This window comes from Drosophila rhopaloa, unplaced genomic scaffold (assembly GCF_018152115.1).
Source record: "Drosophila rhopaloa isolate 14029-0021.01 unplaced genomic scaffold, ASM1815211v1 contig_2, whole genome shotgun sequence".
Classification (NCBI taxonomy): Eukaryota; Metazoa; Arthropoda; class Insecta; order Diptera; family Drosophilidae; genus Drosophila; species Drosophila rhopaloa.
In genome coordinates, this window is record NW_025335083.1 from 14,448,704 (window position 1) to 14,465,210 (window position 16,507).

The following is a 16,507-nucleotide window of genomic DNA, read 5'->3' on the forward strand; positions in this document are numbered from 1 at the left end:
TTAATAAATTTAAGGAATCTTGCGGCGCTTAACAAATAAATCACTCGGCACAAGGCGAACTCAAAGTGCCGCCTCAGAAATTTAATTACACTTTCATCAGCTAATCACACAATTTGCACCACCACCCGAAAGGGCTTTAAGAAGCCATCGCCAAGACGCAAGCGGCGGCACTCGTAAAAGATGCCATAAATCTGCCCAGGATACGTCACTTACTCCGGCTCGACTTTGCACTTGATGGGCGACAGATCCACCCAGATCCACCCATATCCACCCATATCCACCCAGATTCGCACCCCGCGCGGCATCCAATTATAACTCACGCCAGACGTGATAAATCAATAAAAGTGTCCCGGGCAGGAGACTCTGGAGGTGTTTACTCGCCTGATGGCTTCCCTTGTCGATGTAAATATGCCAAAAAGGGGAAGCATAATGTGACATGAAGTCTGGCTCAAGATTAATCTCCGGCTTAATGCAAAGTGTGGAGGCTGCCTCATAGAGAAGTAGCTGAGGTGGCATCTCAACTTCAAAATAGCATCTCCAACTTGTTAATGGCTGACTTAGCAAGGGATAACACATTGAAACTACTATCATGACATTTTAAAAGAATACTTATTTACACATTTTCAATAAAACGACTTTGTTTAAATTAACGTTAAAATAAAATACTATAAAAATCTTGAGAACATTCCATAATTTTCCACCTTTTTTGTTAATAAAGAGCATACTTTTGGGCAGAATACATTTTTTTAATACAAGACGACTTGAATGGTATCATCTTCAAGAAATATGCATTGAATAATAAATATAATTTTCTTGTCCAATATTTTTCTATATTATGTAAAAAACTGACACAAGCTCAAATGGAATTCGAATCTTTCCTTAAATATTTTTGGCCTTTGCACACATCTCCCTCTGCTTTCTCCTTTCTCATTTTAGGTAATTGATTGCAAAACAATATTAATTTCTGCGCTCCTGTATGTCGAGACTCGCTTGAGTAAGTACTGGCCATATATCACACATTTGAGTAGATGCCGGCGAGCGAGAGAGGCAAAACAACTACTAAATAATTGTTAATGTATTACGAATAATTTATGACACTATTTCATAAAAAGCAATAATTTTTCAATATCAAACCGAGCGGCAATCGCCGTCCGTAGCAGGGTTTCCAGGGTGATGCACTTGCACAGTTGCAGCTGAAGGATCCGCATCCTCCCTGGTGGATGCCGCTGCTTTCGTAATAAGCTTGATAAATAATAAAATAGCATCGGGAAGGCAGGACCCTGTTCGGGTGAAGGGGCCGTGGGGAGCCGGGCGGGTACTACAAAGTGAAATTTATCATTTTTCATAGCAAGCTGCAAGCTGCAAGCTGCACTTTCTTGAAACGTTTCACTCAGCATCGGAGTTGGGGACGGAAACGCCACCCGGTTACATATTTTCGGACTCGGACTCCTTAGATGTCAGCAATGCTGGTGTTGTTTTTTCGGCCGAGGCCACTGGCAAATGTTTGCGAGCAAAGATTAATTGATTCCACTTGGCTGCATCTAGAGTGTCCCTGCTGGTAGTCCTCACAGACCAGAAATCGGAGCTGGGGATCGCTTGGGGACAATGGGGAAAAGAGCGAGTTGGTTTGGGTTCTGGCTTTGGTTATGGTTATGGTTTCAATTTGACCCCCAGTTTCACCACGGTTTGTTTCGACTTATCTTAACTTCGGCTAAGAATTCCATTTTGATTTATGATCGAAGTTTTTCTACAGCTTTGGTCTTTAAATGTCTAAAGCACTACTACATTTATAATCATCGGTTTTTCAACTCTTAAATATATTTGATCTCATCTTAAGCCATTAAGCTAACAAAACCTGTAAACTCTTTTTCACATATTTTTAAAATAATTAACATTAATATTTTAATCGTTCCGTTCAATAAAGTTATTTGTATTGGATTTTTTTAAAAATTAGTTTTGGTAGTAAAGAGTATTTTAACTGTTCCTATGAAACCGAATTAATGAGCATATACATATATGGGTTTGATGGTAATCACTTTTCCGGGAATAAAAAAATTGTACTTCCATTAAAATCTTAATAGGCTCATAATTGGCAGTAATTAATATTCTGATTATAAATAAAATAGATTTGATAAGTTAACTTTGTTAGTCATTGAAAACCCCGAATTGTTTTGTTTTTTCTTGATAAGTCAGGCTTCTAATCATTTTTAATTTATTATTTTGTGCTCATTAATAGGTTCACTTTTTAGTCATCAGTCTTTAAATTTATTTAACGTTGTATTTGAAACCGTGTACACTCATTTTGTATTAGGTCAATAGGCTAAGAAATAATCTATTGTGTTTTTCCTGAAAAAAACACAATCGTTTTGGGTTTTTTAATAGGTCAACTTAATGGCATATAAATAAATGCTATATGGGGCTTTCAAATTGGTGCTATTCTGAAGGCTGTTTAATATAAATAATATATCTTTGTGGGCAAAATGATATGCTGAAATAAATTACACACTTAACTCGTAGTACATCTTGATTGATGTGTGCACACAGAGTTCAGTATGAGTTGCTAATGCTCCACATGATTAAAACTTTATAAATTTTCACCACTGCAGTTAACTGCAGCACAACAGGCGGAGAAAAGAAAACTTCGCCAGAACTTGTCACGAGTGCCAGTTACTGGGCAACTTTATGTTGAGGTTGAAGGTTTCTTTGCATTTGCCGGGAGTTGGAGGTGGCTAGAACTAGAAGTTGTGCCGGAGATGTGGCTCAGTTTAATGTTTGACAGCCCCACCACCCGCACCACTCGATTCTGTTGCGGTTTCGGCAAGGTCCCTTGCTTGTCAGCCATTTTGAAGTGACAAATATATTTAATTGCTTGCAAAAGTTTGCAGCGCAAAAGTTTGCGATAATTTTCGGTTAACTTCTATTTTTTGCGTTATTCGTGGGATGCATGTGTGAAATGGACGTTTTTATAATTGCTTGTAATTACTTTTTCTTTGAAACCCTTAATGAAATTTTCGCCACTTCGTTTTTCCACAATATTACTGCTCGTAATTTATATTCACACACATGTAACATATGTATGTATGTATATGTATGCGAATCCAGAGTCCATCTTAAAAATGCACCAGCCTGCAATATAGTTTCTGCTGAATTAACATTTCATGGAAAACGCGACTGCTTTATCTTCTTTCCATTCCCAGAAACTCAAACGAGAACAATGTCCCAGCAAAATGATTATAATTTAATTTCATTTGCTTTTTAATGTTTGCATTTGAAGTTTAACTTCAGCCGGAGGAGGTCTACATCTGTAAATACAGTCTTCCAGTTTTTTAGCTTTTCACTATACTTGCTGGAATATATATGCGTTTTTATTTGGTAGCTGAGAAAATGGAACCAACTAAATTAAATGTCAGTTTTCAAAATTGCAAAACCATTTTTTTGCACTCATTTTAGCTGGACAAAATATAATAGTTCCCTTAATAATACTGTTTTTAAAAATAAATACACGATTTATTAATATTAACATGTTAAAGTGTAGATATTTCTAACTGCTATATAGGCAAACCAAGTTCAATGTTTCTTGACAAGTTTAATTTTAAATGAGTATACAATGAAAACTAAATAGCAATAAAATATTTCCATAATATGTTTGTCAATTGCAAGTAAGCAACAATTAAATATTAAATACTCTTCTGATTTTTGCTCTTAACTCTTAAGCCTATAGAGTGTGATCAGTTTTAATCATTCAAATCATTTTGTTGAAATTAATCTGCTTTGTAAAAAGTTAATCACTTGCATTTAAATTATCCACATAAATTTTTCAGAATTATGGCGTTAACGAGCAGCCATGAAAAACCGCTCGTATAAAAATGAAATATTAAACAATTTTTAGCGACCCACTAAAAGTTATTCCATGTCTGAGCTCAGCTCAGTTGATGTTAAACAGTAAAACACGAGTTATGACTTTGTGACACATTAAGGGGGGCAAGCGCGAAAAAAAACGTCAAAACAAATGCATAAATTTCATATTAATGCATTTTTTATGCAAAATAATAATGCCATTTGAACTATTTGAACCGAGTTGGGGTCAGTCAGCGCAGTAAACCTTTATCGGGGCCAATCGAAGTGCCATTTCCAATGGCCCACTGCGGATTCCCTTTGATGTCGAGAAACGAGAGGGAAAACGAGTGGCAAACAAAAGGTTTTCCTAGCCCCGGAAATGGTTCCTGTTGGTAGGTGTTTATGGGATTACCCAGGGCCCGATGATGTCGCAGGAGCCGGCACATCACCTTTGCCATTTGCCTGTTTGTCAACACTAATCTGCTGCAGCACAAGCACACACTCCCGCAGAGGAAATCGAACTCCTGCTGCGACAACACAATCAATGTAGAAATCGACAAGGATCCGCCTCCGCCCACTCGGCATTTGAGCCGGAAATCAAAATAAACAACAGCAAATCAGTCAAACAAACAAATAAACAAGAAGCGAACTGGGGCTAAAAGCAATAGGGCCACAATGTGTTCCACATTCGACTGGCTCTGAGTGCCAATTCCCGTTTTCCCGTTCCCGTTCCCGTTCCCCTCATTTTGCCCAGTTTTTGTGCGTTACGAAATTGGTTGTATCTGGGCTGCGATTTGGGGCCAGCTTGGCTCGTAATAAGCCTCTGCCAAACTCGGACACAATTAGCCGGGTTTTGTGTGGGCCACAGAATCCATAGGGCGAAAGTGTCAGAGCCTCCCGACATCAGTTAATATTCTAGCAAATATATTACCAGATTTGTCATGCATAATGCAAGCAGAAACGAAAGACAACATTAATACCACCGGGCTGGGGACTGCGTTGGCAAACAATAAATTCATTTTACCCCTGATGAGTTGTAAGACACATTAATGTGTTGCCAATGGCATAATTAACTATAGATATTTTGTGGGCTGAACGGAATAAAAGGAAAAATAAACTTTAAAAATCTTTACTAGAATGACAGATTAAAAATAATTAAGTTAATTTATACATAAAGTTAACCAATATCTTCAATTTAAAAAAAGTTTAAAATTCCGAAGGCCCAAAACCAAAAAAGATTTAAGCAAGATAAGAAACCGATTGTAAGTTGATAATATCATATTGAAAATCTCGAGTAGTTAAGATAAATAAAACACTTTCAAATAAAATTTGTATATTTGTATTTGTATATATACGGCGATTGTAGGTCATAAATAGCATTGTATACCTTATCTCATTCTCTGGAACACCACAAACGTATAATATAATTCTTAGTAAAAAGATTATATTCATTTTTCGCACACAAAAACACACACTAATGCTGGAAGAGCTTGAGTTTCGAAGGTTAATGTTTTAATATATTTATTTGTTTGCTTACAAAAGGAAGTTAAAAAACTACAGATTTCTGAACATTTTGTAATGCTTGGATCTTTTTTTGGCAGGTATTTCTAAAACAATGTACTTTAAAATTAATGAAACACGACTGTATGCCATCGTTTCTATGGCAGCTATATGATATTGTTGTCCGATTTTGACAAAACTAAAAGCGTAATTCTGATATAATAAATAATTACTATAGTATAGTATATATATAGATATATATATCTGATAGGGATATTTTGATAAATTGGAAAACAGCAAAATAACATTTTTGTCATTTATATTTTTTTTTAATTTTTTGACATAGTCGCCCGATCCGGATCGTTCCGACATATATATTACCTGCAATAGAAAGACAACTTTTATGAAGTTAGTCAAGCAGATAGCTTTAAAACTCTTTACGCAAATAATTAACATTCTGGCTCAATATGCATTGGGGATCAAATAAATCAATTTATTATTGCTTTAAACAATATTCGAAAATATTATCAAAGAAATGAAAATATTATGGGTTAATATTTAAAAACTTCCATAGTAGGTGCTGGATTAGTTTCGGGACTTGCAATTAAATATTGATCACGTGTACCTGAAACCGAATTTTGAGGAAAAACTGTTCCACTCGGTGTATATAGGATAGGTGCAGCTGGATAGTTTACTTGGACTTCTCCTTGACCATAATTACCGCCTCCAAGTGCCACATTACCACTCGGTGCATATTGATCTCTTTTAGCTGGATAGTTTACTTGGACTCCTCCTTGACCATAATTGCCGCCTCCAGTCGCAACATTACCACCTTCCCCACCTGATCTTCCACGTCCACCAGGTGCATATTTCTGTCTTCCTCCGTGATCATACAAAACGCCTCCAAATTCAGCATTTCCACCTCTATTATCAGGTCCTTCAGGTCCACTCGGTGCATATTGATCTCTTTTAGCTGGATAGGGTACTGGGACTCCTCCTTGACCATAATTACCGGCTCCAGGTGCAACATTACCACCTTCTCCACCCGATCTTCCACGTCCACCAGTTGCATATTTCTGTCTTCCTTCTTGATCATACAAAACGCCTCCAAATTCAGCATTTCCAGCTCTATTATCAGGTGCTTCAGGTCCACTCGGTGCATATTGATCTCTTTTAGATGGATAGGGTACTGGGACTCCTCCTTGATCATAATTACCGCCTCCAGTCGCTACATTACCACCTTCTCCACCCGATCTTCCACGTCCACCAGTTGCATATTTCTGTCTTCCTTCTTGAGGATGATCATACAATTCAGCATTTCCAGCTCTATTATCAGGTCTTTCATCTGGAAACTTTACTGCAAGTCCTCCTTGATCACCACCTTCCCCAACTTGTCCTCCAAATGTACTTGGTTTAACTGCAATAGGTTTACCTCCTCCACCTGATCCTCCGAGTCCTAGACCATTAACTCTATTCATCATAATCTGCTCCTTAATCCAGCCGATCATTTTGGAAACATCAGTGTAGACACCAGGGATCGTTCCTCCGCATCCGTATCCGAAGTTGACGATCCCGGCCTGCTCGTACCTCTTGGGATCACTTTGAAGCGGACAGGCCAGTGGAGCTCCTCCGTCGCCCTCGCACGCATCCTTTCCGATCTCTCCGCCGGCGCACAGCAGGCTGTTATGAAGTCTGAAGTTTGAGGAATAAGGTACTTTCAGTTTCAGCTCGCAGCTTTGGCTGTCTACCACCTGCAGGTCGATCTTCTTCATGATATTCATATAGTAGTTGTCGCTGATGTTCATTTTACCCCAGCCACTGACGATGCATCGGTTCCAGATGAAGTTCCGGTTGGGCTGGGGCAGGCAGATGAGATTAATGTGGCGGGTTAGTTTAAGCGATTCGGCGAGGAATAGAAGGGCAACATTGTTGGCTCCATTATCCTTATTAAAATCGGGGTGGCGAACGATCTTACGGACGGCAACGTCGACATGTTTCCGCTGCTCAGTATTTGTATAAAGGTCCCATTCGCCAGCCCGCACAATAAGCTGGTTCTCGTTCAGATTTTTGGTTGCATAGGTCGATGTGAGCACCACATCCGGGGCAATGAGGGAACCGCCATGCTTATATAGGAGATCTTTGGCATCCAGGAGGGCGACCATCCATGGCAGCTCGGCCTCCTGGGACAGGTTATTCAAGTCTGCAATGGTGAAGGTCATCCCATTTGCGTTGACGTTGCCACATTCCTGATGAAAAGGTTCATCATCGTTAGGGTTTGGATTTTCTACCTGCAATTGAAACCAGATATTAAAAGGAACTTATTTCCAGATCACATTCCATGTGCATTACTATTTGTGATGTGTGACAGCAAGTTTCCGCAGTAGGACATCCTTCGTTGCCTTTTTGAAGGGTTCGAAACTCTATGACCGGCCTTCCACTTTCAGAGCCGGTCCTGCAGGATTGTCGCGGCACGCACTGTTTTTCCACGGAGCGGCCGCAAATCCTGGCCTGGACTCCATAAGTGGCAATGAGCAGGCAAAGTATGGAAAGTATTCCGTGTAGGTGGACCATTCTAGTCGCTGCTGTTCAAGAAACTGACGGCTGCGATGCGATCTGCAAACATATTTGCCGAGAGAAGTCTGGGGAAGTCAGACTTTGATAAGGCTTGTTTTGATTGCTTGGCAACAGATAACGTTAGCCCAGAGGTGAAAGGTCAATTGCCTGTTGTTAGATTATATTAAAAAATATACATTTTTGATCAGCATCACTAGACGAATTGATATAGCCACGTCCTTCTGACCGTCCGTTTCTACCGAAACTAGTCTCTCAGTTCTAAAGCTGTCTGGATAAAACATACTCAATGGTATGTTTTGTATAAGACAACAAATTTCATAGGAAATATAAATATTTTTTAAATTTCAAAGCTTGATTCTTTTAAACATATTAAACTAAATCGATATATAGACAATTTATAGTAAGTTACATTATTGTTATAGCTTGAAGTGTTATTAACTAAATTTGCCTTCTTTAAAGTCTTTTCTTAAATTGTAGGAATGAATTTAATTTAATACTGGTGTATATTTAATCACCTTTTTTCGAATTCTCTTATGATTTTTATAGTTCAGTCATTGAGACATTGCTCCGCTTAGTTCACTTACTCATCAACAATTTTTTGAGTATAAGTCCCGCATTTAATTCCGTCAAGTTCGAGCGTTTGCAACATCTCATTAATTTTAAAAATTTCCCGTAATTTCCCTTTCATTCAGCACTCAACCGCAAACTCACCATCCATTTGCGGCAGTGCAAACGCATTACAATTTTATTTTTATTCAATTTTCACGCAACGACATCAAAGGGCGGCAAGCGGAAAACAGCAGGGAATGCAGAACTTGACTTGACTTCGTGTAATACAATTTGCACCTTCCTTTCCGTCGTTTCCCCATCATGCCACCGAATGCCTTCTTTTGTAGGGCAGAATTATATTTTTACATAATTTAAGAGTACGAAGGGAGTTTCAGGCGCGAACTTGTTCCTTCATACTGGCAGGTCAGCTTGCCGTTTCTTTGCGGAGGTCTCGGTAATGTCCTCCTGCTCCTGATGATGTTATTGCGGCAGCCATTGCATTGACCACTAAAAGTTTGCCATTAAAGGCCATGAAATTGTCCTATTTTTCAGCAGTAGCCAGCCGGGGCAAAACTACGGCAAAGTGGCGGCACTTTGAATGAGGATTACTACCCCCGGTCCACCCTTTCGCCCGCATTCCATCACAGCCTGGGTCCTTTCCCTCGCTTTAAGCGTAAATTATGTTGTAAATCCGATTTTTTAGCTGGCAAAATGTCTTCATCATCAAGTGGTTTGCTCAAGGATCCCCCCTTTTTCCCGCCTTCGAACGGCACAAATGGTGTAAAAGCTGCTCTACACCTTGTGAAGGCCAAAAAGGTTGCTAAGTGGAAGTGGGTACTTTGGGGAAGTGTGCGAAAATATTGTTTATATCGGGGAGCAAAGGCAGACACCAGGTTCTCGTAATAGAACTGCTAGCCTAGAAAATACATTTAAGCAGGCTGAGTTAAGTACCAGTTAGGGTGATAAGAAATGTGCCTTGGAATTCAAGGGGAGTTTAAGCCATTTTTCTGCAAGAACTATCAATTCTTTAAACCTTAATAAATAAATTTCATTACTTTCCAAAGTGACTAATTGCTTTTCATATGCATAATGGTCTCCATAGTCCCATGAATCAAATCATATTATACCTTTCTGATGGTAAAATCGTTTATCAAGTCTTATTAAAGAAACAAAATAAAAAATGCTTACCTATATGGAACACCTCATTTATAATACGCTTCTCACTAAACACAAAATCTCAATTTAAGCAGCTCTCAACTTAACAAACATTCAGTGCAAGCTTGGTCCAATAATTAAGCAAATACTAACTTTAATTCTTAAGTTCTTTAATTTGATATGGAAAAATTAAATTAAAATTGAAACTTCCAGCGACAACCTGCATTTAAAGCTTACCTCAACTCACTTCATTTGATATTCAATTCCCAAACTTGCCATAATTCTCCAGAATATTTGCATAAACACTGAGCGAGAGATTATCAATAGCCCCAAGGCAATCGGCGAAATCCTTGCGGCCGTATTTAAACTCAAATGCGGCATAATAAGCCAGTTGGAAACCCTGGATTGGCCAGTGAATTGTTGAGATTTCTCCCGGCGAAAACGTGAAACTAAAGCCAAAGCTGGCTGGCCTTCGACGGGAAAATCGTTACCAAAAATGTCCTGCAGCGTCATTTGTAAGAGCCTTTGGCATTCTGCCCTCTAAGAAAGAGACAGGGCGTCGCCCTTAGAGGGAGACAGCCGCTGGCCAGCAGGAGACACTTAAGTCTAATGGTTTTGTCAGCCGCGCCTCCCTTATATCCTTCGCCAGGACATCGCAGCCACTCGCGGGAATGGAATCCGCTTCAATGCGAACCGCCGCTGCACGCATACAAATTGACAATTTTATTAGCACATAAATTAGTAAAAATAATCAATAAGCAATGTGCCAAAAAGCAGTCGACAGAAGGAACGCCGCCAATAAATGTGTCTCAATTCGAAGGGGAGATACTCTACTATTTAAAAAGAATAAGTTATTTAGAGGTCTTTTTAACAGAATGGTGAAGAAAAACTTTGTAAGCCTTATAAACTTAAATTAATATTTATCTCAAAGTTAAATTAAACAAGGGATTTTTTAAAATGTCATTATTTTTTCTGACTAAACTAGTAATATTATTTCTTAAAATTCTTTTTAAATAAGTAGAAGTAAAATTTGTATCACAATGTTTTTAAATCGCCTAGATATTTTTTCTAATTTTTAAAAGTGTTATATTTTAATAACGTTGGTCAGAGTACGTCATAGAAAAAACCACGTCTTGAAACAAAACTGTCCTCTTACTTCAAAAAACTTTCTTTCTTAGGGTCCACAAGGAAGTCACAATTCTCTTTCTTCCAGAAATCTAGAGAAAGGGAAGCTAATGCTCAAAATTGGAATTGGTAGCTGGCTGAAATAAATTCAATTTATTGGCTGTATTTATGCTGTGTCCCCACAACGACTGGTTTCTCGAGGGGCGAAAGTGGAATGCCTGCGATTGCAATTACCATGCCAATGGCATGGCTCAACCGATATTGAAACCAAAGCCAAACTCAAGACCCCGGGATGATGGCGATGATGCGAAGACGGGAATATTGGTCAATTAGCAGCGGGTCAGCGTCAGAGTTGTGCAACAATATAGGCAACTTGGGATGTCGGCTAATTCGCAATTCCCTGTTTTTATTTCTCCTTTTCCTTCGACTTGGCTAATTGCTTAATTCACGAGCACTTTTGCACTCCGTACTTTTCGGAGACCAGTGGGCGGCTGGGTGGGTTTTCAGGCCAGGGGGCGTGGCCTCCCTCCTTTCAGTTTTTCAACTATTTTGCGCCAAAAAAAGTTGTGCGACTGCCGCCTGCTCACAACCATGATGATGATGATAGTGATGATGCTGTTGCTGTTTCTCCCCGAGTTGTTTGTTGTTAAGCGCTAATTAACTAGATTTTCGAAGGGAAAACCGTTTGCTAATTTGAAAACGAAATAGTTTCCCAGTCCCTCCGGCGTCATTTTCAAATGAAGAGTTATGAAACATGCAGTGATGGTAGATGCGGTCATGAGAGATTTAACGCCAGTTGCGCAATTTAAAGAAACTTTTCCGCCAGACGTGGAAAAGTGCACAACTCTGCTCATTAGTAAGTGAAAACGAACAACAACCTAATAAGCATGTAAACAGAATACTTGAATCATCAGCTAATTTGAAAATGCGCTTATGAGTCTAGCAATCTTATAACATTACGGATGTAATAATACAAAATACCAAATAAATAACAAAAGTATCCCAGTATGGTCTTGAAATAAATGTAATTTTGTATACATCCTTATTATAACTTAAAATTTAAAAAACCTAAGACTTAATTGTTGAGTAAGTAATAAATAATATATCCCAAAGCACTTAAATAAATCCTGGAGTTGATTTAAAATTGAAGAGTTGTATTTTATGGATCCCAAGACCTAAGAGCTTTACCAAGTCACTAAATAAATAGGTAATAATGGTTCGAAATTGTGAGTACCCAGCTTATGCGTCGCTATAAATCGAGCTCATCAAAGTTTTAGCACTCTTTACCATCCTTAAAACGTTCTTAAAACATCGCCCCTTCGACTGCAGGTCAGTCGCCTTCATTGAATGCAAATTTTCCCGACTGGCACTTGGCCAAAAAGAATAATACAGCAGACGAAGTGGGAGTGGCCCACTTAAATGGCGGAAATGAAATACAAGGAGACGAGCAACGGAAGCGGAGGGGTCGGGTGGGGGATCAAAGATGAGGGATCGGGGGTGTATGGAATGGTGGCTCCAAGGACGGGTCGCACAATTCGCTGTCACACTTAACTGAAATTAGAACGTGATTAGATTTCATTTAAGCATTAAGCACAACTGACAGCCAGCATGACAGCGGGGAGCTTGGCGGTGGGGGATCCGGCTGGGAAATGATATTTTGAGCTGGCAAATTTATTGACAATTAGCAGGGAAGTGTGAGTTGGTTGGGTGGGGGCGGGAGGTGGACAGTCCTGGATAGCAAACATTAATTATAACGTGCATAATTAACAAATCTGGCAATCAGTGGAGTAGAGGCTTTAACGCGAAAGGGCTTTAGCAGCATCCCACACACACACACACACTCACCGGGGGAGAGGCCAATAATCGTTTGACCAGAGCCAAGGACGAATCCTGGAAATCAGGGGGCCTTGGCCATTGAGGCAGCGCTAATGAAAGCACAGCCGGGAGAAATTGGTTTACGGGCTGTTCACGCAACTAGAAGTTATTAGTTGAGCTCGGACCACCGCCCACCCACCGGTTACTTCCACTTTCCGGGCTAATTTGTGGTATTAACGACAGCAAGAGGGAGGGGATTCAAATAGCCCCTTAATTGGCAAAGCAATGCCATATCTCTATCGTTAATGCAATTGCTATAATCTGAGAACGACATCCACTGCTCAAGACTCTTGCTCAAAGTATCTTCAACACTCAAGGCGAGTGGTTTCAAGAATCAATATCAAGGAAATCAGTAAAAAATCAAAATAAAATGGACATTTAACAAAAGATAAGACAAATTGCAGTTTTATGTTAAAACATTTTTTTTTACTATTGGAAATGGAAAATATTGTCTAATATTGAAACATAAAGTTCAAAAATCGTTGAGGCCTAAGAAAAATATTTTAAATTACTCTTTAATTTTTTAAAAATACCGAGTTAATACGAAGAATTTTTTGTTGGTCGCTTTAGTGAATCGATGTTGCTTACCAAACTCCAATTCAATTATATTTTAGGTCCAATATGTATGTATTTTATCACGGAAGGGATAACTATTTTCTTTTTGTGTTAATCAAAATGCACCAAATTGTTATGAAGCTAATGCTTATATAAATATAGACACCTTTTTTCTTTTGTTTATCATAATCCACTTGAACTCCTCTGAGCAAAGTGTCCCACTAAAGAAGCCATCAAGGGCAAAAAGAGTCTAAACGTCGGTGACCTGCATCCCCAATTTTGCACCTGTCGGTGGGCGATACATCACACACTGACACACAACAACACAATGTCAAGCTAAACAAATACAAATAGATTAGTTCAAAAGTTCAGGGCGTTGTTCGAACGTTTGGATGCCAAAAGTCAAATTGTGTCAACTGTTTGGGGCGGAGAGAAAAGACTGGCAAAAAGGGCGGGAAAGATGTCAGCTCTGTTCAAAATAAGTTGGTCGATGCGACGTGTGGGTGTTTCGACAAGCTAAACAAATTGCCTAAGAGTCGGCAGATTGACGGCTGGGCCTGCAAGTCGGACCGGCTTATTGAAATGCCTTGGCTGAAGGAACTGGAAATGGGGGTCAAAGGTGGGTCACAGAAACCACATTTGAATTGCAAAGTAGGAAACTGGAAGGCCAAATGCGAGGTGTCACCTTAACGCCCTGCATCCACCGCTCTGTGCTGATTAAAGATCTCCGTTCGAGTGGAAAATGAAAATCCTGCATAGAGCTTTCAAACACCACAGGAACTATTCGCCCCCTCTCTGTAATTCTTCAATTACTTTGCATAAATACCAGGCAAATGGTAACCTAATTAGCTCACAGACACGGATACATTTCATTAAACAAATGGTCCCTGGTGTATAATTTTAATACGCAATTACTGGCATTTCAACGACACTCAATGATGCCTGATAGCAGACACCATTACCCCCCACTCACAATGCTGTTCAAGCTGACGCAATAAATTTCATCCGACGGCTTAGGTTACCTTGACTCCTGCTCAATGGCAGGGCTTTAAATTATTTGACAATTTATGCGAAAATTATGTGCGAATCGGAGACGCGTAGCCAGGGTGACTCAGGGGAAAATGGTAGAGATCTCTTTATTGCCAACAGCTTCCGCCCCGCCCGCCATTAATCAATTGCTTTCGTAGTCATGCCGCCGAATCTCAGAGCTCCGACCAGATATCCCACTCCTCACGTTGCCCCTGCTGCTCGGTCTCCTCGATTTCGTAGAAGATCTGCATGGGACAGACGAAGCTGTAGAACTGCCGCAGCACGAAGAACACGGACTCCAGCATGATGACGTTGCGATCCCGGGAAAGGAGCACAGGCTGCAGATGGGACAGACGCCCAGGTAGTGGCAGTGGAACTGGGTCAGGGCACTCGCCTGGTGGAGCGGGCACAGAGGTGGGGTGCCCAGGTAACAGAAGGCCTTGCCAAGAACTGTGGAAGACAAAAATCTTAGACAATCTTCGCCAGATAGAATTTATGAACATCTTTCCAATGAAGAAACAAATTTTCTTATGCTTGTCTTTTTCGATATTACGGGAAACCAGTTTATATATAATATATTTACCTTACCTTTCACTCAAATTACCGACTTTAGCGAAAGAAACCTTGAAAAAATGATTTCTAAGTAAAACAATCAATATGGTCGATAGATATACACAATTAATCGTAAGATTTAAATAAAATTCAAAAAGTTTTATGGCAGCTATATGATATAGTCGTCGGATTTTTATAAAACTAAAAGCGTATTTCTAAAATCGTTAAGAAAGACTATATGTACTCATATGTTAAGTTTGCGAGTTTTAAATATATTAAATATCTCTGAACCTAATTCAAATTATAAATAATAAATGAATTATAATTAATTTGCAACTAAATCATTAGTAAAATAATTGGAAAGTTTTCTGCTTACATCGTCTAATGAAAACAAAGCTTAAGACGCTCATACAGAAATTATATTGAGTATGTTTTCTTTGACACTGTTTCCCACCATAATAAAGTAGTATAATTCCTATGAATAGTCACGTTCATTACTCACCACGTGCAATTTTTCGAAGAGCTTGTTTAATTGGGTCGAGCGGCTGGTGTTTCTTTTGATACAAGAATTTCATTTTTCGAATCGAGTTTCAAAGCCGAGAGCCGAGCGGAGAAGTGACGCCTACTCCTTTGAAGTAGCACACCTCTCCCCACCGCTTCTGGATTCTAATTGGCACCACCACCGACCTGAAACCGCCAACCAGCAACCACAAGGCCTCAATTACATTTCGTGGTTTGCTTGGTGGAGCGACTTCCGCCGTGGTTTCAAATCACAGGTGTAATGTCTTGTTTAGTAATTTCTGTTAAGTCATTAAAAATATTTATCTTTAACTAATAGTTATTATTAGACAACAATTAAAGTCAATTAAAACATACATGTATTATATATATCCCTGTAAATTATTAATGAATTCAAGTGTATTTTCAATAAGAAAAACGTATTTTATTTTTAAGAATCTTAAAATATTAGCTTATTGATAAATGTCTTAATAAAGAGTCAGGAAATGTATCAGCCTAATTATTATTTTTTGTTACATTTTCATTATTCTTTCATTCAAAAAAAAGTAAAAGTGCTGCCCTTCCCCAATAATACTTCAAAATAAAATTGGCTATTTAAACATTAAAGCTTAAACACCAATGGATTTATAAAAAAACAAACCTAATTTGCACATAAAAACAGTTCTTTCCTTTAAGCATTATGATTTTTTATCAATTTATTTACGAGTTTTAATTGCTGAAACGCATTATTAATCCTCTTACAACATTATACCGCCATTCTGGTTGCACAACTCGAACTGATGGTTAAGCCCTCTTTGCCGAAGCGTTTTTTCCGACTATAATTACCCAAATGATCAGCCAGGACACGCGCAAACACACAGCAGTTATGCGTTTGAACAACTTTCAGATGCCTGAAAAAGTAGCAAGCAAAAAGTGGTGCTTTAAATATGGCATACTCTTTGGCCGAGTGCGAAATTCCCCTTGCTGCTGAACAAACACATTTAAAATGCAATCAATCGGCCGGGAAAACGACAAATGCGTGTCGCAAAATGGAAATTAATTGTGGACACATTTACTTATTTATTAATTGATTTCCCCCTTGTTTCAGCAAACGCATTAATAAACTTTTTAGTAACGAATTTCACTTTGAGCACTTCGTTAAATTCATACAAATGTTAAATTGGGTTTGACTCAGTACTTAATATAAAATTGTATTCTTAGCAAATTAAGAATATATAAGTTTATATATTTAAAAAAT

At 38.9% G+C, this 16,507-nt stretch overlaps 3 protein-coding genes across 5 annotated transcripts in view; 1 reads left to right on the plus strand and 2 right to left on the minus strand.

The window, feature by feature from the left end:
* Positions 1–16,507, plus strand: part of LOC108053817 — a 68,188-nt gene that overhangs the window by 35,313 nt on the left and 16,368 nt on the right. The window lies entirely within an intron of this gene.
* LOC108049290 (phenoloxidase-activating factor 2) lies at positions 5,806–7,914 on the minus strand. Of its 3 annotated transcripts, none has more exons than XM_044459964.1 (3): positions 7,687–7,914; positions 6,605–7,625; positions 5,806–6,400 (listed from the first exon to the last, which is right to left on the minus strand). In XM_044459964.1, exons 1-3 carry the CDS (start codon positions 7,906–7,908, stop codon positions 5,889–5,891), a joined length of 1,755 nt encoding a protein of 584 aa, XP_044315899.1. In that variant the 5' UTR covers positions 7,909–7,914; the 3' UTR covers positions 5,806–5,888. The 3 variants fall into 3 exon arrangements, with proteins under 3 accessions (XP_044315899.1, XP_044315898.1, XP_016985920.2); XM_044459963.1 differs by having other exon boundaries at positions 5,806–6,169; positions 6,287–7,625; XM_017130431.2 differs by having other exon boundaries at positions 5,806–7,625.
* LOC108049291 lies at positions 14,282–15,363 on the minus strand. The gene is made up of 2 exons (XM_017130432.2): positions 15,254–15,363; positions 14,282–14,649 (listed from the first exon to the last, which is right to left on the minus strand). The coding sequence occupies exons 1-2, from the start codon at positions 15,324–15,326 to the stop codon at positions 14,342–14,344; spliced, it is 381 nt and encodes a 126-aa protein (XP_016985921.2). The 5' UTR covers positions 15,327–15,363; the 3' UTR covers positions 14,282–14,341.